This window comes from Ailuropoda melanoleuca, chromosome 3 (assembly GCF_002007445.2).
Source record: "Ailuropoda melanoleuca isolate Jingjing chromosome 3, ASM200744v2, whole genome shotgun sequence".
Classification (NCBI taxonomy): domain Eukaryota; kingdom Metazoa; phylum Chordata; class Mammalia; order Carnivora; family Ursidae; genus Ailuropoda; species Ailuropoda melanoleuca.
Genome location: NC_048220.1, coordinates 147,521,301 through 147,547,110, shown reverse-complemented (window position 1 = coordinate 147,547,110; position 25,810 = coordinate 147,521,301). Strand labels below are relative to the sequence as shown.

Genomic DNA, 25,810 nt, shown 5'->3' with positions numbered 1-25,810 from the left:
GTTTTTCATTTCTTGGTGGAAGAAAATGCTAAGAAATCCCTACCCCGCCCACAGCACAAAACTTCCACACACTTATATGGACACTTGTCCTAAAGGCACAAACTGTGTTCTCACTTGTCTGAAAATTAATTTCCATCTTCTTTGCAATAGCAACAAATCCTAATAGTAAAAAATCACTCAGGTAGGAATATATGAGAAATATAAAGCACTTTGCAAAACTGTGTAGTTTGAATTCATGATACCTGAAAATTTTACCTAAACTGAGTGAGAGAAATAGAAAATGACTCAAATAAAAAAGCAAGAATGTTTTTTTATAGGTTTTACTACTGTTTATTCATTAAATAAATATTTATGGAACGTCATCCACAAGAAGCCGCATTTAAAAAATGTGAATATATAAGATTAATTTAATACAAATAAAGTATCAGTTATTTCTGAGGCCTATCCAGGCAAAATAGGGGGTCAATACTGGGAATTACAAAGAGCGTAAAACCTGTTTATCACTATAAGAAACTTAAAAAGTGAAGCTTTAGAAAATATGAGTGAAGAAGCAAGCACTATGTAAATAAAATAATTTTATTGCCGAATGATCTGGCTTCAGTGTAGTCTAGAAAACAGAAATCGAGGAGGTTAGTTTAAAGTCATAAAATATGTCAAAGACGACAACAACAGCAGGATTGGAACCCGAATTGGGAACACATACCTCATACTACATACAAAATTACAAGTGGGTTCCAGACCTGTCTGCACAAACCGAGGCTGCAAAACCACCAGAAGGAAACGGGAAAATCTTCATGACCTTGGTCAGGCGAAGACTTCTTAGCTACGACACCAACACCATGATCCGTAAACGAAAGCCATGACAAGGTGGGCTTCATCAAAATTGAAAACTTCCTCAAAAGCCACTGTCACTAAAATGAAAATACAAGCCAGGAGTTGGGAGAAAAATGTGTGCAAAACACAGACCTGATGAAAGACTTGTATCTGGAATATACAAAATCCCCAAACTCGGCAACAAGACAAACAGCCCAATGAAATGCGGGCAAAGATTTGAACACACTTGACCAAAGAAGATAATGAATGGTAGAGAAGCACATAAACATATGTTCAACATCTGGAGTCATTGGAGAAATACAACTTGTACCCAAAAGGAGGTAACCCAGCAAAACTTGACAGAAGCAAGGGCTTGGTATTGCTTGTGGAAATGCAAAATGGCACAACCACTCCAGTTTCTTCAGAAGTTAGAATGCACTTACCATATGACCCAGCAATCCTACTGCTAGATATTTACCCAAGAGAAGTGAAAACTTGCGTTCACAGAGTTCCTAGTGGCTTTGTTTATGGTTGCCACAAGCTGGAAACAACCGGATGTCCTCTAGCTGGTGAGTGGGTGATAAGCTGTAATGCCTGTGTGCAGGGGAATTCTCCTCCGCGGTGGGAAGGAATGGGCTATGAACCCCCGTCACATGGACAAATTGCAGATGTGCTGTGCTGAGTGAAAGAGGCCAGTACTGTGTGAGTCCGCGTGTATGATACCTGAAAAAGGCAGACTTAAGGACACAGGACAGATGCGGTGCCAGAGGCTGGTGGGCTTGGCAAAGGAGCATGAGGAAATTGGGGGCATGCTGAACTGTTGGAGTTATCTTGACTGTGATGGTGGTTCCATGACTATAAGTTCTGTCAAAATTTAAAGAACTCTATATTTAAAAGGGTGAATTTTATTGTATGTAAATTATAACCAATAAACTTGTTTACATTAAAAATTTATAAGGTTAAATAATGTCCATTTAGAGCAAAGACAGTACATTTTACGTATTCTGGGCACTTGGGGAAAATATCAAAGCAGAAGTAGCACCCCTCAAAGTGAGAGAGTTCTGTTACGTCAATGAAGTTAAAACTTACAAAGCTAATCAGTGTTTCTTCTCATTTCAGAACGCATCTCCTTCCATAATCCATAGTATTGTGATGTTGGTGAATAAAGAATCAGGATTTAGGCCTGACAAGGACGGGACAATTCAGGTAATGGTTTTAGACCCTCGGGGTTAGACATGACTCTGGGTGATGCATAAAATTAAATGTTAGAACACGTAGATGAGGGGGCGCCTGGGTGGCACGGCGGTTAAGCGTCTGCCTTCGGCTCAGGGCGTGATCCCGGCGTTGTGGGATCGAGCCCCACATCAGGCTCCTCCGCTATGAGCCTGCTTCTTCCTCTCCCACTCCCCCTGCTTGTGTTCCCTCTCTCGCTGGCTGTCTCTGTCTCTGTCGCATAAATAAAAATAAAATCTTTAAAAAAAAAAAAAAAAAGAACACGTAGATGAAATAAAACATACCAAAAACTTTATGTGAATTCTGGCTACGTCCATATTAGAGCCTGAAAACCCATCACCCATCCCTTAAGTTTTTGCAGGGCCCTAAAGAGCATAATATCAGAAAACTTTTAAAAATCTAATTTTTCTTCTCTACCTCATTTGTTTTCTCTCCTCTTCTTGCTTCTTTCTCTTTTATCTAAAAACTCTTTATTTTGCCCTCATTCCCGAAGGGTTTTTTGCTAGATACAGAATTCTGGCTTACAGCAGGTTTTTGTTTGTTTTTCCAGGACTTTAAAGGTGTTGTTCTGTTGTCTCCTGGCCTCCATAGTTTCTTTCCTTTTTTTTTTTTTCCTGCAAAATGGTTTTGCCTCCATAGTTCTGATGAAAAGTTTTTTATAATTCAAATAATTGTTCATATATAGAAAATGTGTCATTTTTCTTTGGTTACTTCCAAGATTTTCTCTTTCTTTTCAGCAAATTGACTGTAATGTACTGGGCATGGTTTTCTTCATCTTTATCCTCTCAGGTTGGGCTGAACTTGAATTTTTAAATTTATGTCTATCACCAAATTTAGGAAATTTTCATTCATTATTTCTTGAAATGTTTTTTTCTGCCTCATTCTCTCCCCTCATCGTAGGATTTCAATTACACACACTGATATTGCCCCATAGGTCTTTTTTTGTTTCTCACTCTTTATTGCACTTTTACTTTTTGGAGTTTTAAGAAGTGATAGTCTAGAAGTTTTCTTTCTCTTTCTTTCTTTTCAAAAACAACTTTACTGAGATATAATTCATGTCCCATACAAGTCAGTTATCAAACCTCATCAGTGATCTTTAATATATACATGGAATTGTGCAACTGTTCCCACAATTTAATTTTATTTATTTTTATTTTCATTTTTTCCAAATTTTTATTTAAGTTCTACTTAGTTAACATACACTGCAATATTGATTTCAGGAGTAGAATTTAGTGATTCATCACTCACATACAACACCCAGTGCTCGTTATAACAAGTGCCCTCCTTCATGCCCATCCCCCATCTGGCCCATCCCCCTCCCACCTCCCTCCATCAACCCTCAGTGTGTTCTCTATTGTTAAGGGTCTCTTACGGTTTGGCTCCCTGTCTCTGTTTTTTTCCCACTTGCCCTATGTTCATCTGTTTGTTTCTTATGAGTGGACATTGTGTATATGTACCACATCTTTATCCATTCAGCAGTTGGTGGACATTTGGGCTCTTTCCATAGTTTGGCTATTGTTGATAATGCTGCTGTAAACATCAAGGTGCATGTATCCCTTTGAATTAGTATTTTTGTATCCTTTGAGTAAATACCCAGTAGTGTGATTGCTGGGTCATATGGTAGCTCTATTTTTAACGTCTTGAAGAACCTCCATACTGTTCTCCAGAGTGGCTGCACTCCCACTGATGGTGTAAGAGGGCTCCCCTTTCTCTGCATACTTGCCAACACCTGTTATTTCTTGTGTTATTGACTTCAGCCATTCTGACAGGTGGGAGGTGATATCTTATTGTGGTTTTCATTTGCATTTCCCTGATGATAGGTGATGTCGAGCATCTTTTCATATGTCTGTTAGCCATCTGGATGTCTTCTTTGAAAAAATGTCTGTTTGTAACTTCTGCCCATTTTTCAATTGGATTATTTGGTTTTTTTGGGTGTTGAGTTTTATAAGTTCTTTATATATTTTGGATACTAACACTTTAATCAGAGATGTCATTTGCAAATATCTTCTTCTACTCTGTAAGTTGCCTTTTAGTTTTGTTGGTTGTTTCCTTTACTGTACAGAAGGTTTTTATTTTGACGAAGTCCCAATGATTTATTTTTGGTTTTATTTCCTTTGCCTCAGGAGACCTCTCTAGAAGCAGGTTGTGTTGGCAGATGTCAGAGAAATCACTGCCTGTGCTCTCTTCTAGGATTTTTATGGTTTCAGTTCTCACATTTAGGTCTTTTATCCATTTTAAATTTATTTTTGTGTATAGTATAAGAAAGTGGTCCAGTTTCATTCTTCTGCATGTTGCTGTCCAGTTTTCCCAACATCATTTGTTGAATAGACTGTCTTTTTTCCAACGGATATTCTTTCGTGCTTTGTGGAAAATTAGTTGACCTTATAGTTGTGGTTCCATTTCTGGGTTTTCTATTCCATTCCATTGATCCCATGTGTCCATTTTTGTGCCAGCACCATACTGTTTTGATTACTACAGCTTTGTAATATAACTCAAGTCCAGAATTATGATGCCTCCAGCTTTGCTTTGCTTTTTCAAGGTTGCTTTGGCTATTCAGGATCTTTTGTGGTTCCATACAAATTTTAGGACTGGTGGTTCTATTTCCGTGAAGAATGCTGGTGGTATTTTGATAGGGATTGCATTAAATGTGTAGATTGCTTTGCATAGTATGGACATTTTAATGATATTTGTTTTTTCAATCCATGAGCACGGAATGTCTTTCCATTTCTTCATGTCATCTTTAATTTTATAGTTTTCAGTGTATAGTTCTTTCACCTCTTTGGTTAGGTTTATTCCTAAGTGTCTTATTGTTTTCGATGCAATTGTAAATGGGATTGATTCCTTGATTTCTCTTTCTGCTGCTTCATTATTTGTGTGTAGAAATGCAACAGATTTCTGTACATGGATTTCATATCCTTGACTTTACTGAATTTGTGTATCAGTTCTAGCGGTTTTTTGGTGGAGTCTTTTGAGTTTTCTATATAGAGTATCATGTCATCTGCAAATAGAGTTTGACTCCTTCCTTGCTGATTTGGATGCTTCTTATTACTTTTTGTGATCTGACTGCTGTGGCTAGGACTTCCAGTACTCTGTGGAATAACAGTGGTGAGACTGGACATCCCTCTCTTATTCCTCACTGTAGAAGAAAAGCTCAGTTTTTCCCCATTGAGAATGATGTTTGCTGTGGGTTTTTCATATATGGTCTTTATTATGTTGAGGTATGTTCCCTCTAAAGGTACTTTGTTGAAGGTTTTATCATGAATGGATGTTGTACTTTGTCAAATGCTTTTTCTGCTTCTATTGAAATGATCACATGGTTCTTATCCTTTCTCTTATTGATGTGCTATCTCATGCTGACGGATTTGCAAATATTGAACCATCCTTTATATTGAACAAATCCCACTTGATCGTAGTGAATGATTTTTTTCTTAATGTATTGTTGGGTACAATTCACTAGTATTTTGTTGAGAATTATTGCATCCATGTTCATCAGGGATATTGGCCTATAGTTCTCTTTTTTAGTGGTTTCTTTATCTGGTTTCAGTATCAGGGTGATACTGGCCTCACAGAAGGGATTTGGAAGTTTTCTGTCCTTTTTTAATTTTTTGAAATAGTTTGAAAAGAATAGGTATTAACTCTTCTTTAAATGTTTGGTAGAGGTCACCTGTGTAGCCATCTGGTCCTGGACTTTTGTTTGTTGGGAGGTCTTTGTTACTGATTCAATTTCTTTGCTGGTTATGGGTCTGTTCAAATTTTCTATTTCTTCCTGTTTCAGTTTTGGTAGTTTTGGTAGGTTTTTAGGAATGTATCCATTTCTTCTAGGCTGTTAATTTGTTGGCATATAGTTTTTCATAATATTTTCTTATAATTGTTTTTATTTCTGTGGGGTTTGTTGTTATTTCTCCTCTCCCTTTGTACTTTTATTTTTGGGGTTCTCTCTCTCTCTCTCTCTTTTTGATGAGTCTGACTAGGGACTTATCGATTTTATCAATTTTTTCAAAGAATCAGCTCCTGGTCTCATTGATCAGTTTTACTGTTTTGTTTGTTTCTGTATCACTTATTTTTGCTCGATTCTTTGTCATTAACCTTCTCTGCTGGCTTTAGGCTTCACTTGTTGTTCCTTTTCTAGCTCTTTCAGGTGCAAGGTTAGGTTATGTATTTGAGATTTTCTTGCTTCTTGAGGAGGGCCTGTATTGCTATATACTTCCCTCTTAGAACCACTTTTGCTGCATCACAAAGGTTTTGGACCATCATGTTTTCATTTTCATTTGTTTCCATGTATTTTTTTAATTTCTTCTTTGATTTCCTGGTTTACCCATTCATTGCTTAGTAGAATATTCTTTAACTTCCATGTATTCGTGGTCTTTCCAGATTTTTTCTTGTGATGAAGTTTCATAGTGTTGTGGTCAGAAAATACACATAGTGTGATCTCGATCTTTTTGTACTTGTTGAGGCCTGATTTGTGACCCAGTCTGTGATCTATTTTGGAGAATATCCCATGAATACTCAAAAAGAATGTGTATTCTGCCGCTTTAGGATGAAATGTCCTAAATATATCTGTTAAGTCCATCTGGTTCATAAGTCCATCTGGTTCAGTGTGTCATTCAAAGCCATCGTTTCCTTGGTGATTTTCTGCTTAGATGATCTATCTGTTGCTGTAAGTGGGGTACTAAAGTCCCGTATTATTGGACTATTACAATGAATTCCTTTATGTTCATTGTTAACTGTTGTGTATATTTGGGTGCTTCCAAGTTAGGGATATAAGTATTTACAGTTTTTGGATCTTCTGATCTTCTGGTTGAATTGTCCCTTTTATTATGATATGGTGCCTTCTTCATCTCTTGTTACAGTCTTTGGTTTAAAATCTAGTTTGCCTGATACAAGTATGGCTGCTCTGGCTTTCTTTTGACATCCATTAGCATCCTGGATTGTTCTCCACCCCCTCACTTTCAATCTGGAGATGTCTTTAGGTCTAAAATGAGTCTCTTGTAGGCAACATATAGATGAGTCTTGGTTTTGTTTGTTTGTTTAATCCATTCTTTTACCCTACATCTTTTGATCGGAGCATTTAGTCCATTTATATTCAGAGTGTGTTGTTGATTGATTATTGATAGGAATTTAGTGCCATTGTATTACTTGTAAAGTTGTTGTTTCTGGAGATGTTCTCTTTCCTGTCTAGTCTTTGTTGCTTTTGGTCCTTCCCATTCAAAGAGTCCCCTTTAATATTTCTTGCAGGTCTAGTTTAGTGATCATGAACTCCTTTAGTTTTTGTTTGCCTGGGAAATTTTTAATCTCTCCTTCTATTCTGAATGACAGCCTTGCTGGATAAAGTATTCTTGGCTGCAGATCTTTCCCATTCAGCATGTTTAATATATCATGCCACTTTCTTCTGGCCTGCCAGGTTTCTTTGGATAGATCTGCTGCTAACCTGATTTGTCTTCCCTTGTAAGTTAGGGATTTCTTTTCTCTTGCTGCTCTCAGGATTCTTTCCTTTCCTTATCTTTGTATTTTTCAAATTTTGCTATAATATCTCTTGGTATTGGCCAGCTTTTGTTGATTTTGATGGGTGTTTTCTGGGCCTCCTGGCTTTGGATGTCTCTTTCCTTCCCCAGATAAGGGAAGTTTTTAGCTATAACTTGCTCAAATAAACCTTCTGTCTCTTTTTCCCTCTCTTCTTCTGTGACTCCTATGATATGAATGTTATGGAGTCACTGATTTCCCTAAGTCTATATTCGTGATCCAATATTTTTCTTTCCCTCTTCTTTTCAGCTTCATTATTTTCCATAATCTTATCTTCTATATCACTTATTCATGCCTCTGTTCTTCCATTCTTGTGGTCATTACATCCAGTTGGTTTTGCATCTAAGTTATAGCATTTTTTATTTCAGCCTGAGTAGTTTTTAGGTCTTTTATCTCTGTAGCCGGGGTTTCTCTGCTTTCTTCTGTGCTTTTGTCAAGCCCAGCTAGTATCCTTACGATTGTTGTTTTAAATTCTGGTTCACGCATGTTACTTATATCTATTTTGATTAGTTCCCTAGCAGTGATCTCTTCTCATTCTTTCTTTTGGGATGAATTCTTCCATCTTGCATTTTGTCTACGGCTCTGTCTTTGGTGAGTTAGGAAAGCCTGTGCTGGTCCTGTTTCCACTAGAGCTGAAGCTTTGCAGCAGTCTGATCAGAAGACCTGGTGCAAGCAAGAGATTTGTGCTAGTCCCTGGGGGAGGGGCCCACTGCTGCTCTGGCTCTCAAACATTCTTGCTGTAATTAAAAAGGCACCTGCAGAGCACAGGAGAGCAGTGCTTGGTATAAGCGCCTCAAGCCTCTGCTGCGTGCACTGTGCCACTTGCTGAAGTCTGTCCATGCAAATGGGAGGGGTAAAAAGTAGCGTCGGCCCTCTCTCTTCCCCAGAGAGGGGAGTTTGCACCCCCTGCTGTTCAGGATGCCCTCACAGAAGAGCAAACAATCTCTCCTTTTGTGTCGCAGGCTCCCATCAGATTCCTGCCTTCACCCTATGTCAGAGCTGTCTGCCTGCTCAGTCGTGCAGTGCTCCCGTGTTTTATTGCAGGCGTGCAGCTGGGTTTCAAAACTCCAAATTTTAGGGACCTGGCACGCTGCAGAACCAAGCGGGTACTCTGGAGAAGGGTCTCGCCATGCTGTGGCTGGTGACTTTTGTCCCAGGAAAGCAGTTGCATAACTGCACAGGAGCTTGGATTTTTTGGTAAAGTGTAGCAAAGAGCCGGCATCCAGTTTAGCTGCCCTCAGCAGGCGTTTCTGTTCTATGCTAATGAATGGGGCAGCTCTGTGGTGCCAACAGGCCCTTTTGTCCCTGGAGAGGCAGTGCCGCCTCTCCCAAATGCACTCCAAGAAGGGGAACTGTCTCTCCCAGTGTAACCCAGGGGATCGTGCTGTCTGCTCCTGGGCCTCTGCCCCACTTCTGCACAGGAGGACCACTATGTCCATGAGGCTTGACCCTGGCAATGGTGCAGATGTCTAAAACTTCAGACTTTCAGCTCCACTGCGTGTAAAAATTTGCAATAATCAGCCCGTCTCATTTTCCCAGTCAGTGGTTTTGGGGAAGTGTTTTTCTTGTGCAGTCCCCTGTGTGCTGCTTTCTTTCTTTCTTTCACTTCTCTCTCTGTGATCAGGGCTGTCTCTCCTCTGCAGTCCCCACAATTCTTTTCTCCCCCAAATCACGTGTCTCTGTGCCTCCTGCCTTTCACAATGTGGCCTCTTCTCTCCCGCTAGTTGTGTAGTTTGTTCTCTCGGTCCTCAGAGTGATATCCTGGGTGTCCAAAATGATTTGGTAATTACCTAGCTGTGTCCGAGGGATGAGGCGAGCATAAGGCCGTCCCACTGCCTCACCATCTTAACTCCTCCCCAGGCGGTCTTGCCCCATAGGTCTTTGAGAGTCATTTTGTCCCCACTTGTTTTCTCCCTTTTCTTCAGAGCAGATTGTTTCTGTTGCTCTATCTTCAAAGTTACTAACTCCATACTCTATTCATCTCCATTCAACTATTAAGCCCATCTAGTGACATTTTTTTAATTCAGATATTGTATTTTTCAACTATAAAATATCCAATGATTTTAAACATGTATTTTCTGCGTCTCTGCTAAGATTTCCTATTCTCTCAGTAATTGCAAGCATTTTTCCTTTATATCATTGAGCGTAGTTATGACCACTGCTTTAAAGTCCCTGTCTGATAATTCCGACATGCAGGTGTTTTCTGGATTGGCCTCTGTTGACTGTCATTTCCCTTGAGAATGAGTCACGTTTTCCTGATTCTTCATGTGTTAAGTAATTTTGGACTGTATTCTGGACACGTGAATATTCTGTTGAATAATGTTGAATATGCTGACTCTGGATTCTATAATAAAGCTCCACAGTGGACTGTTTTGAAATGCATTTAATGTGGTTGGACTCAAACAGAAAACTCTCCCCTGCATAGGTCTAGTTCAGTTCTTTTTGCCTTTAGCTACCCAGAATTTTCGCCGTGCATACATGGTTCAGGGTCAGCCAGAGTCCTGGGCAGTTACACACAATTGGAGCTCCCTTTCCCTGGCTTTCTCCCTTGTGTATCCACATTCCAACTCAGCTCTATTTTCTTGTTCTTCAGGCCAGAAAGATGCCTGTTTTCTATCAGAGCCTCTCAATCCAGTCTCCCTGTGTTGGCATCCAGCTGTCAGGTCAGAGCCATGCAAATGGGGAGCTCACCCCATGCTGCTCCCTTCTTCCAGGTTTCAGTGGCCCTCCTCAATGAGTCTGACCATGTTTGCCCTCTGGCGCTTTCAGGTGGTTCTTGTTATACCTCGTCTCAAGTTGTCTGGGAAGGGCCAACTCTGCCATCTCAGAGTAGCACATCCTTGATTCATTCTTCTCCTTCCCTTCCTCCCCTATCATCTTGCTTCTCTTCCTTTTCAATTTTTCCTTTTTTTTTTTTTTTTTTGGTCTTATTTGGAAGCTTTCTGTCATTTCTCTTTGCTACCTTTTCCTTTCCATTCTCCCCACCTTCATTCCTGTACCCAACCACATTCAGCCCATTAATGCCACCAGCCAGGCAGGGCCACTGGATCCTAAACCTGCTTCTCAACCCTCTTGGTGGTAGTTCTCCCCAGAGTGAGCCATCACAGTAGTCTTTCTGATGGATGCATCTGTGGCCGTAACCAGTGAATGCTTCTCCTTGGCAGTGTGAGGTGGTAGGCTCCCTGAAGGCCTTGCACAAGCTTGTTGACAGCTCGCAGCTGACCGCAGACCTCGATGGCTCCTTTCCCTACAGCCACAGTGACTGGATCTCCTTCCGTAGGGTAAGGTCACAGCTGCTGCACTTGCCAGTGGCCTGGGACTTGTCCTTATGCAGATGTTTTTACTCACACCTGAAACAGCTGTCTCTACCCCGAGTGTTGTGCCCATCACAGCTGCCATTCACAGGCTGTTGGAGAACCACACTGTGGCGGGCTTAGGAGTACCGCTGAAGTCCAGCTCTGGGCAGGGAGGGTGCTGCTCCCCGGCGCTTCTGTGGACGCTAACAGTGTGTCTGTCATCTCCTACCTCTCCCACCATGATAGAAGCTGGAGCCCTTCACCACAAATTGCAAGGATGCCATTGTTTTCCTACAAAATTCAGTCCACTCCCTGAATACCCCCAGGACTCTAAGCACAGCACAGGTAGGTTCTCCTGTATTTTATTTTATTATTTTATTTTATTTTATTTTATTTATTTTAATTTTTTTATTTATTTTATTTCACAGATAGGTAGTTGGGAACATAGAGGTTTAGCCAAATCTGTCATCCATAGCAGAGATTTTTGACTTGTAAATCCCTTTCAATTACCAAGGGACTTCCAAAAGACCACTTGTTCCCCGTGACAAAATAATAATAATAATAATAATAATAGAAAAACCACTGCATTTGTTGTGTGCCACCGAGGCCTGAGTAATTAATTACTGTTGGGACACAGAGGTGGACTGGCTGGAGGAAAATCAGCAGCCTAGAGACCTGGGGCTGGAGACATCTTGGGGTTTACAGGATATGTGGGCAAGGTCCACACATCCCTGTCCAAATGCCAGGCTCTCCTTCTGCTGCCAAGTTTCAAGCTTCCCTCCTCTTTCCTCCCTCAGTCTCACCCATCCCTTGGGTGAGAGCATCCGGGACTCCACCACCTCCCTGCTGGGTCAAGTGTCAAGTGTGGGTTCAACCACCCTGCCCTGCTTTCAGCTGGATTGGTAAACACAGGAATTCAGGTCTCACCTAACACTCCCCGTGGTGGAGAGGGTTCTATGCATGCTTCTCCCACCCCATGCAGGAGGTCACAGACTTAATCGGCAAGCATAAAGCAACGATGAAGTTTGTGCTGGAAGACGCACTTCTGGTCGCCCTCCGGCTGGAGGGGGGCACCATGCTGGCGCGCCTGAGGAGGGAGCAGCTTGGTACCAGCCAAGACTGCCGGTGAGTGTCATGCTGGGGCAGCCCATCCCAGGGGTGATGCCCGTTTCTGTCACGTGCAGCATCTCCCAGGGGTCCAAACCTCTGTTCTTTCTGATGGGCACACCTTGGACCGGAGCCTATCTACATTTGTATCCTCCCAAAAAAGCAGCAGATCCCTTGGAATGCTCGAGTGGAAGGCGAAACTCATCATAATGGGATTCAGCAGAGGTCCCAACCGAATGTTTTGCTGCCTCATTCTGTCTTGGGGTGCCGTGCCCACCCACTCCCTTTTCCCTGCCACCTCTGAGGCACCTGCACCCATGGCTCCGGGCAGGTTCCTGTTCCTGCTCTGGCTGGGACCTCCGTGGAGCATTCTGTTTGTGTCAGATGGAAGGGGTGCAAAGAGTGCAGTTGTGCCTTTTAACTGGGCTATCACCGAGAGCATATCCCTCGGGTGATTGCCTATGAACAGCTAGTGGTCAGGGTTTGGCTTTCTGACACTTTCTCTTCCAGGGATGCCATCGAGGTCGCCTCCAGGCTGTATGACCAAGTGGACGAAGAGGTCCATCGGCTTGTCCTCGCCTCCAACAGGTGTCTGCAGGAGCTGGAGGGACTTCGGGAAGTGAGGACGCTCCAGGAGGGACAAGGCCACGTAAGTACTCCAGGCAGAGAAGCCAAAAGAGGAAAATGTTTTGAAACTCTGCTCCTGAAATAACTACCGTTAACATGTAGTATGTTATAATCCAGACTTTTCTCCGTATACATATGTGTATAAAACCTTTTCAAAAGCTTGCATATATTTCTAGTTAAATCTTTATGCTTTTATCAACCACTATTTCCATAGAAGTGAACGTGAAGCAGGATCCCAGGCACAGCCAGCGGTCAGTGTAGGGCAAGGTCGAGAGTGGCTGGAGGCCTGTGTGTCCCTTCGGGGCAGTCAGGGTTGGGGGATGGCCACTGTCAGGGCATGCCGAGCCTGGGTCCCCAGGATGCCAGCAAGCACCGTGGGGTGTGGAGACCCGTCCTCCCCGTGTTCGTTCGGTTCTGGCCCAAGTGCCCAGCTCTCCTGTTTCTCACTCTTGCACACATCACTGCACCTGCATCTTTCGCACTTGGTGATTGTTTGCTTCGGACAGGTTCCTGGTCTCGGGAAGGCTGGGTCAGGGCCTGCTGTTCCTGAGGTTTTTACACATTTGCCGAATGGGCCTGCAAGCAGCCTCCCCAGTTGAGGGTCTCAGTCACAGCCTTGAGAGCGTCCCTTCCTCACTGACGAGAAAATAAGGCCCTCGTCACTGCATTTGGGATTTTTATGCTACAGTTGAACTTTTTCTTCATCTGTCTGTGGGTTGTTTGTATTTATTCTCTAACAAACAGCTGTCTCCACACTGGCCAACTTTCGCAGCTTAGAAGTTTCGCTATTATGCGTGTTACTCACACTGAGCCTCTGGTTATGTGGCAAATATTTTCCCCAGTTTGTCATTGTCCTTCAACTTTGCTTATGATTGAAATGACCTTTCTACCTGAAGGTCACAGAACGGCGAATGTGTTCCATCCTAAGACTCTTGTGGTTGGAATTTTCCCATTTACATCTTGAAACCAACCAGAACTTTTTTCATGAGGTTGGAAACGGGACTTCACCCCTGAGAGGTCTCCACTCCGCTGACCGTTTCCTCCTCCTCTACCTTGAGGCTCTCAGGCTGCTAGTGACTTGACATTTTTCTCTCTGGCTCTGTCCACAAAGAGTGTGTGCTCTGCTTTCCTCTGCCTGTGCCCGGGGGTCACTAAGGGCAGTTCCGTGGCTGTGGAGCCAGCCTATCACTGCTTCGTTAAAAACCGCTTCTTGGGCCCTCACAACCAGGCATCCCTGGCATTGCTGTCCAACAAGAACCTGCAAGAAAATGAAGTCTTAACCCCTGCCGTGTTCACCGTGAATGAGTGATGTCCCCACGGGAAGCCATGTGGTGCAGGCAGGGCCGCCGTCGGCCCCTCCAGCTCTCCCAGACAGCCCCCAAGTACCCTAGTGCCACCACCCAAACAATATTTCCAGGGTATATTTAACATAGTAACAAGTTTCAAAATGGAAAGTTCTTAATTTCCATTTCCTGCAAACAGCCTGCCCAGTTGCACACTTGAACCCGGTCATCCCTCTTCAACCATTCACAGACTGAAAGGGGCATATAGGTAAAAACGGCGGTTACAAATCTCGAAACCCAGTGTGGCTTTCGTTGCCGTGTAACCACGTGCAATCTATGCGAACACGTAGCGTGTTTGCACCAGGACTGGTGTGCAGGCTGCGGGAACCAGTTGAACCAGCCCTAAGTGCTGTCTGCAGCTTCCTTTGTCCCCCACGATCATAGAACCGGACTCTTTCACACATTTAGAAATAAAGCCTTCCTTTCCTACATAGATCAAATTGTGGTTTGAAAGAGGAGAGAAATTGCTGGCCTCTTGAAGCTGCTCTGTCTTGAGAACAGGCAGCAGCAGTGGCAGGGGTTCTCGACCTTACGCGACAGGCTGGTGGTGTGTCCCCACCAGAAGACACACATGGAAAAACAGAGTAAGCACCGGGCTTGTGCTGGTACTTTGTTCCTTGGGCTACAGCCGTCTTGTCAGAAGAGGCTGCAGCTGATGGAGGAGAACAGCTCCCAGGGCACAGAGGAAGCGATCTGGGACTTTGGAAGGAGCCTGAGCACCCGGCCAGCCAGGCTGAGGGAACGGAGGGAGCGCTGACCGGATGGGCCCACCTGTCTGACTTCAATGAGGTGGTAGGAGACCCCGTGAAATGCTCTCCAGGGGCCCTGCATGTGGACATTTAGTGAGCGCTGTCCCTGCAGGCCTGAGTGAGTTGCACCCTGGGACAGCTGGCCAGCACACCCCGACACTGCACCCCAGGCTCTCAGCCACCGTGTGGGGAATTTATTTGTTGTCCCAAATGGACAAGCAAAATGAACAGGTGAACTTCTCTGTGTTTCCTGCTCTGCTGTAAAAGTGCACTTGTTGCTAGAGACCCCAGGACAGTCGCTGGCGCACAGCATGTGCCTGCAAACTGACGGCACCCAGAGCCCCCAGCAGCACAGCTCCTCTCAAGGGGACCCAGGGCATCAGGGCAGGGGTAGGGACTCTCTGCCCCACTGTCATGGCCTCCCACACCAGGCAAAGGTGTGGACTAACTGATTTCACGGTCTGTCTAGCCCGGCATCCCGTGGCCCTGGGACAACCCCACCTGCTGTTCTTGGGGCTGTGGAGGAGTCGGACCTCATTGGGCTCAGAGGCAAATCCTCCTGCCTGCCCTAGGGGCGAGTCTGGCTGGCAGCTGCCTCTGTGGGCGGAGGGGTCTTCCTCTTGCTCTGGCCATCTGGCTCGCCCTGGTCCTTGACCTGGGGCACCTGCAGAGCAGAAGGAGCATGACCCAGGTTTGCTTGAGCTGCTCGTCAACTGCATGAGATTCGGTGGGGTGCGAAGGCCACGGTGGCCGTGACGGTCCTCCACTGCCCTGACCACAGCCCTCCTTTGCCGCTCAGGTAGATGGCTGGGTGCAGCAGTGCGCTGAGCGCCTGGAGCACCTGGGCCCGGAGCCGGTCACCGAGTATCTGAAGAGCTGTCACCAGGAGACCACAGAGCTGACCGCACAGAGCTTCCCCGGGGCCAGCACAGTGGCGGCCGGCCTGGGCAGCCAGCGGGTGCTGCGTCAGTGGCACACCTTAGGGCTGCAGAGCCCACGGGCCCGACTCTGCTTCCAAGAGGCCCTGTCTGACTCCCTGCCTCTGGACCAGAGACCCCTGAAGCATGAGCTTGCCCAGGAGGCCGAGAGGAGGCACTGTGAGCCATCCTGGATGCCCCCCACTGACCCGGAGGGCCACGCTGGGGAGCGGGCCCACCTGCTGCCTGGCCTCCCTGAACAAGCCTCTCTGTGCAGGCAGGAGGGTGAACATCTGGCCCCAGGTGTGCTTTCCCCACATGACAGCCCCACCTGCCCCTCTGAGCCCAACCAGACACCCACCACCCACCCCAGGAAACATCCCCTGAAGAAAATTATGAGGAAAACACGAAGCTTTGAGATTGCTCAGCTTGACAGTGGCCCCAGGGACGCCCACGGGCCAGGCCACACCGGGGTCTTCATCAGGGGCCTAGAGGTGACCAGCACCATGGCCTCCGAGAAGAAGCCCCCACCAAGGCCACACGCTGAGAGCCCCCTGGTCACTCGGAACCGGAGTGTGTCCTCTCCCTCCAGGACCCACCGCTCTGAGGAGGACAGGAGGAGGCAAGCAGGAAGGTGAGGTGGGCCCCCCTCCAGCCACTGGGCCTAGCGGTTGGTGTGGTACCAGAGACCCAGAGCCTTTCACAGAGTAGAAACTACCCAGACATCCCTCCAGGCCCACCGTGCCCTGTCCGGGCAGCACATTGTGTTTGATCTTAGACCAGATGTTACTCACCTCCCCGTGCTCAGCATGGTCAGTGAAAGCTGCTTCCTTTTTCGTGGCTTGTGGGCACCTAGCTCCCCCACTCTGATGGTTAAACGACCAGCTCTCATCACTTGAGGCCCATTTACAGAAAAATCACAATAAGCAAATCACACCTGGAATATGAAAAAGTTACTTAAAAATTACTTCCCCCAAATAAAGGTCTCTCAGCCCTGAGGTGAGAAGTGTGTGTGTTTCTCCATTGCCCGAATGGAGATGTCTGTATGACTTTGTTTAATCTTTAAGAAAATGTGTGTAAAAATATAGACTTCAGCAACTGTTAGGATTGCACAGTGGGCAGGAACTGTGTCCAGGCCTCATGACAGGGAGCGCACTCACCTGGAACCACAGGCTGCCCCCAGGCGGCTAGTCCGTCTTCACAGTGAGCGGGGCGGGCGGCAGGCAGGGCGTCACCCTTGTTTCTTGTTTTCTTCGCTCATGTGGTGGGCCGACGCGTTTCCTCCTCACACAGAGAAACGCCCTTACGGTTCAGGTTCTAGGCGGCTGTAGTGTAGCTTGTTCAGGGCAAAGCCTGAGCTGGGACGGGAAGGGTTGGCGGCACCTGGGTGGGTTTCCCTGGGCATTGGAATCCCTGGGAAGGCTCCTGGAGGAGCCACTCTCCCGCTCCCCTGAGCTGATCTTGAAAGTTTCAGAGGCACAGACCGCAGGGATGGGGGACCTCTGCTTGCCAGCAGCCCCCAGTCCTCCGCAGTGGGCATCCTCGGTCTGGAGGGAGCAGGTTTGGGAAGCCGTCCTGCCTTGGTCCCCGGAGACAGGTCCCCCCTTCCACCTTTCACAGGCCATGGACCCACCAACCCAGGGTCTGGTAGCAGGACTCCACCGCACACCAGAGAGGGAGCACGTCCTCCTCAGCCGGCAGGACCTAGAGGAGAGAGCATTTAACTAACCCGGTCTTCTGTGGAAACCCAGGCCTTCTTGCCAGTTGCCCAGAGGGAGTCCCTGTCACTTGGCCAGCAGTCATTTCTCCAGACATTCCTAGCCATTGTGTCCTCGTGTGTCAGTTTCCAAATCCCCAGACCATGCTAGTTTTGTTTTTTAATATTTAAGGATGTCTGTTTTCAGCAAATGTTGACAGGAGGGGTGCTGTGGGTCCTGGGGCCTCGGGTTTATTGGGGGACCTCCAGGCCACCTGTGCCAGCACTGCTGCAAGGGCTGCAGGCTCCCGACTAGCCAGAAGGTGCTGTCTCCGCAGAAACAATAGGTGTTTGTAAGGTCCGCTACGTGAGTGTGGAAAGGATCAACTCTCGAGCTGTAGATGGGTTGTATTCAGCAGCCTTTCTGACCACAGGTGGATTTCCTATCATTGGTTGCTTTTCATTGTTTTCTAGTTTAAAAAAAGAAACAAACAAACAAGTAAATACAAGTAATGGCAGAAAAAAGTCTATGAGCCCCCATTAGTATCCTCCGGATTGAGTAATTGAGGAGTGTTGCTGGCAGAATGCCATCAGATGGGACGGGCGAAGAGCCGCATCACCAGCAGGCCAGGCTCTTCTTGGTGCCTCCGGAAGGGCCTTGTGCGACAGACACAGGTCCCAGGCTTGGATGCCACACCAGCAGGAGCCAGGGAGCCCTCTGCCCCCCTGCTGCCCATCTCTGCTCCGTCCTGGGCTCCGAGGCCCTGCTCTGCCTCTTCAGCTCCAGCTGCTTCTCCTCGGTCTCTGGGCCAGACGTCTCAACCACCTAAAGCTGTGTTTTCAGAAGTACCTTCTGGTAGGTTAGCGGTCCGTGCGCATCAAAAACCGTCTCCTCGTAAAGCCCCGGCACAGCCTTCTTTGCAGTGTTTCAATCTTCCTGCTGCCTGAACCCTCCCTGCAGCGGGTGCCAGAATCAAGACATCTGGTGATGGGTGACCGCAAGACCCGGGCTGAAGTGAGGGGTCCTGGGAGTCTCTCTTTTTCACTTTATGGAAGGAACTTTTATCCTAAAAGGCTGTGACCAATAGTATAGAGACGTTTCATGCAACCAGTTTCTTTCTGGTGTGCATCCCTCCCCCGTATTTCTCATCTTACTCGTTTACGTCAAAGGAACTTCTTCGGGTAACAGAGCACACGCGACAGGACTCGCTGCTCAACAGAACACGTAATCACAAAGGTCTTGTTTACTGTGCATCTCCTGCCCGTGTCTAATCACGCATATTCCTCTGGGCTCGCAGAGCATCTTATCTCTGTGTGAAGCAGGAATAACATGGACCAGGGGTCGCGCGAGGCCCGGAGCGAGGCCCGCGCCGGCCTGAGTGTCCACCCACCTCTCTGTCTTCCAGCAGCCGACTGCAGCACATAATGGCCGAGATGCTTTCCACGGAGAGGGAGTATGTTAGGTCCTTAGGGTATGTCATCGACAACTACTTTCCGGAAATGGAAAGAACGGACCTGCCCCAGGACCTTCGAGGGAAGCGCAGCGTTGTTTTTGGGAACCTGGAGAAGCTCTATGACTTCCACCGCCAGCATTTCCTCGCGGAGCTGGAGCGCTGCCAGCACTGCCCCTTGGCGGCGGGCCGTGGGTTCCTGAGACACGTGAGTCCCCCCCTCCCAGGCCCTGGGTCCACACAGCAGACTCCCATGTGGTAGGCAGAGGCGACATCAGCCCAGGGTGCCCTCCGAGAGGCTGGGTCTGGTGAGGCCACGTTTCAGGTGATTTGGGTCACTGCAGATCAGGCCTAGGAAATGTGTCCCTAACAGTACATCAGACCCGTCAATAAACAGACGCCCAAAATAGACAAGAAGCCTGTGGGTCTGATCACACTGGGTGTTTGGCTCAGTGTCACCTGAAGGCACCCTTGGCTCCCCAGAGCCACACGACATGGGGTTCACCTGCGTGGTCACACACATCCCTCTCCTCACCACTCGAGGTAGTCGGCCCAACGCAATTTCCCAGATCAGTTTGCGTCTTGCACCAGCCCACCCGGTCCCCTTCGCGGTCCTCCTGCATGCAGCCAGCCCCATCAGGGTTTCGACGGAAGCTCGTGGAATGTGCATGTTGACTCGAGGAGGTCTGCTCTCTCCTTGATAAGGGTCTTCTCAACTGCATATGAACATCTCCCTATCTGGGTCTTAATAAAATTCTGAGTTCAGTCTGAAAAGAAAATGCTTTCACCAAGTGGTTCCCGAGCAGTGTGCTAGGCAGTGGGGATGCGGTGGCATCTGGGCAGTGGGCAGATGAGACATTGGCCCTAGCATTATCACCTGTAGATTGCCACAACAGAAATGCCCAAGGATGAAAGAAATCCCATGTTGCATCTTTTCAGCTATTTCTAAGAAGGTACTTTTAGCCATAAGGTGGACTCTGTGTTGCTTTATATTGACAACGATGCGAAAATTTTAAATGTTGACACAACTTTGGTTCTAGACTGTTAATGAGCGAACACTCTCCATGCCCCTTCCCAGGCCAGGCTCTGCCTGTTCCCCCAAACCCCCAAACCCTGTATTGTAAAGACCAGTTCTAGAACTCTGGCATCAACCCCAGGTGTCCCCACGTGCTGGGAGGCCCAGATGGTCTTAATGCAGCATCTTGTCTCACGCCCACGGGGCTGCACACAGAGGGTGGGGGCAGAGGCGCAGACTCTGACCTGGGCCCCAAACTCAGGTGCACGGCGCCCTCCCCTTTTGCAGGAGGAACAGTTCGGCATGTACGCGTTGTACAGCAAGAACAAGCCCCAGTCGGACGCCCTGCTCTGCAGCCATGGCAACGCCTTCTTCAAGGTCATCCCCCCACCCTGCGAGCCGCGCTGCCCACCCCTGTGGCCCATGCTGACCCTCTCACCCCGGCCCTTGCAGGACAAGCAGCGGGAGCTGGGCGACAAGATGGACTTGGCCTCCTACCTGCTGAAGCCCGTGCAGCGCATGGGCAAGTATGCACTGCTCCTCCAGGACCTGGTCAGGGAGGCTGGCTGCTGCCCCGCCTGGGAGCAGGAGCTGGGCGAGCTTCGGGCTGCCGAAGATGTGGTCCGCTTCCAGCTGCGCCACGGAAACGACCTGTTGGCAATGGACGCCGTCCGAGGCTGTGATGTAAGTGCCCCGAGGCCCTGATGGGCTCTCCTGAGTTCGGGAAAGATGAGGCCTGGGGTCAGAGTGCATGAGCTATCCTCTGGGGAAGTGTCCTGAAGCCTGCGACCTCCCAAGGGGCCAGCGGATGAGGGCGGTAGAGAGGGGCTTCATGTCCAGGCAACTGTGCCAGGCTCTAAATGGCTAACCATCTGCTCATTGGGGCTACTTTAAAACAACTGGATGTATGAAAACTTGAGCTTGGCTGTCAGGCTTGGAGCAGACTGACATTGGCTTACCCCACGCCGCCAGCTTCTCTGCTGGGGTGCAGAGGCCCAGTGTCCATGCCCCGCACACGGTGGCATGACAGGACCAGCATAGACAGAAGAGGAGCCCTTTCTCCAGCAGAACCCCTTGTCTCTGACAGCCGGAGGGACAGCCACAGAATTCCCGGTACAAAACGAAAATGGGCATGCCCTCCTAAAAACAGCATTAAGAGTGTCATAAGCAGCGATCTGAGCATGGGCCTGTCTGGCCGCCACGATGCATGACGGCTCCCAGGCCACCACCCCACATGGATTGTTCTCCACTGACTGACCCCGGGTGCCTTGCAAAGTGAACTGGCCTATGTGTGGGCATGGCTGGGGATGTGCCGATGCCCTGCCCTTTGACCCCACCTGGGCTTGAAGGTGGGACCCCTGGCTCAGCTAGAGAATGCAGACCCGTGGCTATGGCCAGCAGCAGAGCTGGAGTCTGGCATGGAGTATAGTTCTCCGTGGACAGCTGTGAAGGACACAGGGAACCCCAGGTGTGGGCACCCCTAGAATCCCTCCATTCATCAGGCCCAGCCAGGTCATTTGGGATTGAACCAACCATTTTCAGGCAGCCCCCGGGACAGGGCTGTCCTTGGGCTGGAAGGTCATGAGAGAGACTTAGCAATGGTGTCTGTGGTTTGGGATACACACCACAAAGGGAACAGTAGCCTGGCCAGGGTGTGCAGGCCACGTCCTTCCACGTAGCCCAGACTAGAGCTTGGATGGATTTCTGGGGGTAGGGGGCAGCTCAGGTGCAGAATCCATAACTTGACTCCCTGTTGGCCCCATCGGGACTAAGACTAGCACCACATCAACAAGGGGGCTTCCATTAAAAGGAACACAAGGGCGTTCAAGTGGTAAGTCAAGTAAAATTGAAGAGCTGTAACTTCCATGCAGTCGAGCAGGAGCCCTACCCGGCCCTAAGGGTTCTGCACCAGCTCCGTGTGTGGGTTTTCCCCATACCTCTGAGCAATTCTCAGAAACCAGCTCGCTGTCCTATAACTCAACTCAATCCTGATGCCATCTGCCTGGATGTAGGGTAAGATCCCACAGGTGAAGGGCTCCATCCTACCAGACGGCCCCTGACACACACTGCACATGTCAGTCGTGACCATCAGATCCCAGAGAAACCATCCACTTACCATCACCAGTTTATTTTAAGGGGCAATACTCAGGAACAACCAGATGGAAGAGAGGCACAGGGCCAGGTATGTGGAGAGGGGCACTGCACCGCACACGTTCACCCCCAGGAGCTCTCGAGCCCCGTCCTTTGGGTTTTACGAGGCTTCCTTACACAGGCGTCACTGAGTGAGTCACTGGCCGTTGGTGACCAATTCCACCTCCAGTCCCTCCCTCTCCCCGGGGGTCGGGGTGGGGTCAGGGCAGGTCCAAGGGTCCCTGAGGGAGGCTTGCTCGTCTGCAGGTGAATCTGAAGGAGCAGGGGCAGCTGAGGTGCCAGGACGAGTTTATCGTGTGCTGTGGAAGGAAAAAGTCTCTGAGGCACGTGTTCCTCTTTGAAGACCTCATCCTGTTTAGCAAGACCAAAAAGGTGGACGGGGGCTATGACACCTATACGTACAAACAGTCCTTCAAGGTAACACACCTGCTTTGCACCTGACGCCACTGGTGTCAGGTCCTGGTCTGCTGGGTAGGAGCAGGGACATGGGATATTTGCTGTTTTCTGGGGTCCAGTGTCTGAGCTTTGAAAGCTGCAAGGAGATACTTGTCCTTTATAGTTCCACATGCTGGTTCAGTGGCTAGAAAACAGTCCCCTCACCTGGTAATTTCATTTCAGATTTTGGGGAAGGCGAGCACTGGAGGTGGCCTTCCCCTGGGCCAGTCTCCAGGTGTGGCCCTCACCCTACGGAGGTTCTGAGCTCCTGAGCTCCCAGGAGGAGCCCACACCTGTAACCCCTTACCTGCCAATACACAGGAGCACACCAGAGAGGGTCCTGAGGCCCCGTCCAGTGCAACAGCCCCAGGGCACCATAGAACCTTCCAGTCCAGCCTCCCTTTCTCCAGTGGGGAAACCGAGGCTCCAAGATGGAGCCAGTTCATCCCCCGTTGTTTGGTGTCTGGGTGAAGGAGCTCCAGCACTGAGGTGCTGGGGTCAGATGGTCAGCTGGACAGTGGTCAGTTGCTCACGTGAGAATCGGTGGTTGCTGACACTGCCGCCACTTGCTGCTTATGGTGCAGACAGCAGAAATTGGGATGACAGAGAACGTCGGAGACAGCGGCTTGAGGTTTGAGATCTGGTTCCGCAGGCGGCGAAAGTCCCAGGACACCTACATTCTCCAGGCCAGCTCTGCAGAGATCAAGACGGCCTGGACCCACGTGATAGGGCAAATCCTGTGGCGGCAGGCTCTGCGGAACAGAGGTGGGCAGAAGAGGGCTCTACGTTAAGGGGGCCGGCTTTGAGGGAGAGGTTTGGGGCCAAGGGTTAGGGGCTGGGTTCAAGGCAGGGGACTGGGGTCAGGGGTTAGGGGCTGGGTTCAGGCAGGGGTTTGAGTCCAGGAGTTAAGGGATTTGACCTGGGTAGGTGTTTGGGGCGGGTGGCCCTTGGAGAGCCCCCTCCATCCACGTGGAAATGGATGGATCCTTCCATTAGCACACAAACACACTTGCCCTTTACCTGTATATGAGCAAGACCTCTGTCCTCACCCCACAGCAATCCCAGAGGTGTTGTCATAATTCTGCTCCATGACACCTTAGGCCCCCTGCTTTCTGCCTCACCCAGTTGTCAAAGCGCCCTGCCCTCCTGGACGCTGGGCTAATGGCCCGCCTGTGGCCTCCCTAGAGGTGAGGGCCCTCCTCTGTCAGGCACCATGCCCCAAGTGCCAGGACCTCACCGAGGTTTCCTGCTCCTGGAAGTCAGCCGCTGTGGTTGCTCTTCCCCCCCCACCAGTTCATCACTGGGGCACCTCCTGTTCACACCCACAGGACGGCATCTCATCCCTTCTGGCTGCTACAGATGCCGTCTGCATAGCGGCCCCTCCAAGCCGGCGCTCTGTCAGCTCTGACTCCGAAGCCCGAGAAACCCCGAGGGCTCCAATGTCCAAATGTTGACACACGACCACCTGACCCCTTCGCAGCTGCTACCCTGGCCAGAGTCTTGACCTGCTGTCAGAGATGCAGTACAGCCTTCCCACAACAGCTTCCTTCAGAGGGTAGAGCCCCCCATGCACACGTGCACATGCGTGTGCATACGTGTGCACTGCAGCTGTGCTCAGATCCTCATTGGCCCCTCAGTCCACTTAGAGTGGACCCAGCCCTTTCAAGGAGCAGAAAGTCCCTCTGGCCCAGTCCCCATTACCCTCCCCAGTCTCCTCTGTTCCCACCCCCCTCCCCACTGCCCCCACCAACTATAATCATTATTTTTGGTTTTCTTTGCTTGGTTTTACCAAGGAGTAACTCATTCTCAGACTCTCACACTATGCTCAGTATTCGAAGACATGTCAGTATCTGTCAGTCTTTCTTGTAGCCACGTGCCCCTTGCAGGCTGGTCTTGTTGAGTGGCTCACTGTCCTTCGTGCTGACAGGGGACCCCTCCCTTCTCTCCCCAGTTGGACACCCAGTTCCTGGGTCCCATGTCCTCCTTTTCTTGTTCGCTCCTTGAGCTCCCTGAGAAAGGCCACTGTGAGGCCAAACCAGATGCGTGTACCAGAACGGGAGCCCCAGCACCTCTGGCCGCCCATCAGCACTCGGGGGGGGGGGGGGGTCTGGGCCAGGCCCTGCCATGCCCCTGGTCTGCATGGGTGGTGTTGGGTGCAGAGCGTCAGGAGTGGTATTAAAGCCAAGCAGTTGCTTGGAGAGTTGTCCTGCATTATTCTGTTTTAGAAGTCAGAATGCAAGAAATGGTGTCAATGGGGATAGGCGACAAACCGTTCATGGACATCCAGCCCAGCAACGCAGCCATAAGTGACCGGGCTGTCAAGAAGGGAGCAGGTAACATGGTTTCAGCCCTCCCCCTCACTCTGTCACTGACTCAGACGCAGCCCCTGGTGTTCACCGTCACCCCCAAAAGCCGGCACAGCAGGCTGGATGGGTGGTGGCCACATCGTGCCTGACCCGACTGCAGAGGGAGGGACCTGGTCAGTTTCCCAGATGGCTACTACATTTTCGGATCTGGGCTGCACTTGGGGAGCAAAAGCCAGACCGAAGTGCTTTCTGTCTCCTTCCAGAGACGTGGACCCGAGCACCCGTGGTTGTGCCCCCCAGTGACCACGCCACCCCCTTTAAGAGGCCACACTCCACCATCTCGGACAGCAGTACCTCTTCCTCTGGCAGCCAGTCGTCCGCCCTGGGGCCCCTGAGCCTGCAGGCGTGTGCCAGCCCAGCCCTGCTGAGCTCCGCCTACTGCCCCTGGCCCTACGACATGCGCACCTGCTTGGAGGAAGAGGATGAGCTGGAGCAGGAGACGGGGAGCCAGCCGTCCATGCGTGAGTGCACCTAGGCTCTGGAGGCGTGCACGCTCCAGCCTCCAGCAGCTGGTTCCAGGGGTGGGGGGCAGCTCACCGGGTCATTCAACTCCCTTGCTTTTATATACTTACGAAAGTCTTCAAACACATTATGATTATTCTTTAATTAAAAAACAACAAAAACTTCACTTCCACCGAAAACAAGGTAACGGGGAATAGATTTAAAACAACCAAGAAAACAAAAACCAGATAAAACAAAATGTAAACAGACAAAATATATGAAACGAGATTTTAAGACATAGGACATCTGGCACCAAAGGTAGTGACCTGAGAGACAGGACTGTGATGTGAGCCCTGTGATTGCTCCAGTTTCTGCCTTGAAAGCCCCCGGGTGCAGAGCGGAGAGCCTGCAGACCCCCAGTGGAGGACAGATCAGGGGAGCCCCGGGCAGTGACAGATCTCCAGGGTCTGGGTCCAGGAGAGTGCTGGTCAGCACTGCAGCTGAGGAGGCTGTCCCAGCCGGAGCCCCTGGAGGACTTGAGAGTACCCCCAACACACACCTGTTCCCAGTAGCAGATGGCAGCAGCCACATCCCCAGGGCGGTGGTAGGTCCTCAGGAGGGCTTGCTCAGGAGGGGGTGTCGCACTGAAC

General features: G+C 49.1%; 1 protein-coding gene and 1 long non-coding RNA gene across 14 annotated transcripts in view; one reads left to right on the top strand and one right to left on the bottom strand.

Annotated features, from left to right (window-relative positions):
- PLEKHG4B (pleckstrin homology and RhoGEF domain containing G4B) overlaps positions 1-25,810 on the top strand; it is an 83,078-nt gene that overhangs the window by 52,273 nt on the left and 4,995 nt on the right. For 8 of the 13 annotated variants that reach the window (XM_034657131.1, XM_034657128.1, XM_034657132.1 and 5 more), the window contains 13 exons: positions 1,933-2,019; positions 10,731-10,847; positions 11,109-11,207; positions 11,845-11,987; positions 12,480-12,618; positions 15,488-16,239; positions 18,708-18,960; positions 20,056-20,145; positions 20,221-20,451; positions 22,165-22,335; positions 22,938-23,118; positions 24,579-24,686; positions 24,923-25,180. In XM_034657131.1, coding sequence (XP_034513022.1) covers positions 1,933-2,019; positions 10,731-10,847; positions 11,109-11,207; positions 11,845-11,987; positions 12,480-12,618; positions 15,488-16,239; positions 18,708-18,960; positions 20,056-20,145; positions 20,221-20,451; positions 22,165-22,335; positions 22,938-23,118; positions 24,579-24,686; positions 24,923-25,180 — 2,629 coding nt within the window. Of the gene's footprint in view, positions 1-1,932; positions 2,020-10,730; positions 10,848-11,108; positions 11,208-11,844; positions 11,988-12,479; positions 12,619-15,487; positions 16,240-18,707; positions 18,961-20,055; positions 20,146-20,220; positions 20,452-22,164; positions 22,336-22,937; positions 23,119-23,681; positions 24,412-24,578; positions 24,687-24,922; positions 25,181-25,810 lie in introns of those variants that run through there. The other 5 variants (XM_034657130.1, XM_034657138.1, XM_034657135.1 and 2 more) reach the window with 5 other exon arrangements.
- LOC117801613 lies at positions 13,509-16,819 on the bottom strand. Its single transcript, XR_004624375.1, has 3 exons — positions 16,766-16,819; positions 16,400-16,542; positions 13,509-13,854 (listed from the first exon to the last, which is right to left on the bottom strand). It is a non-coding gene; the product is annotated as an uncharacterized LOC117801613 (long non-coding RNA).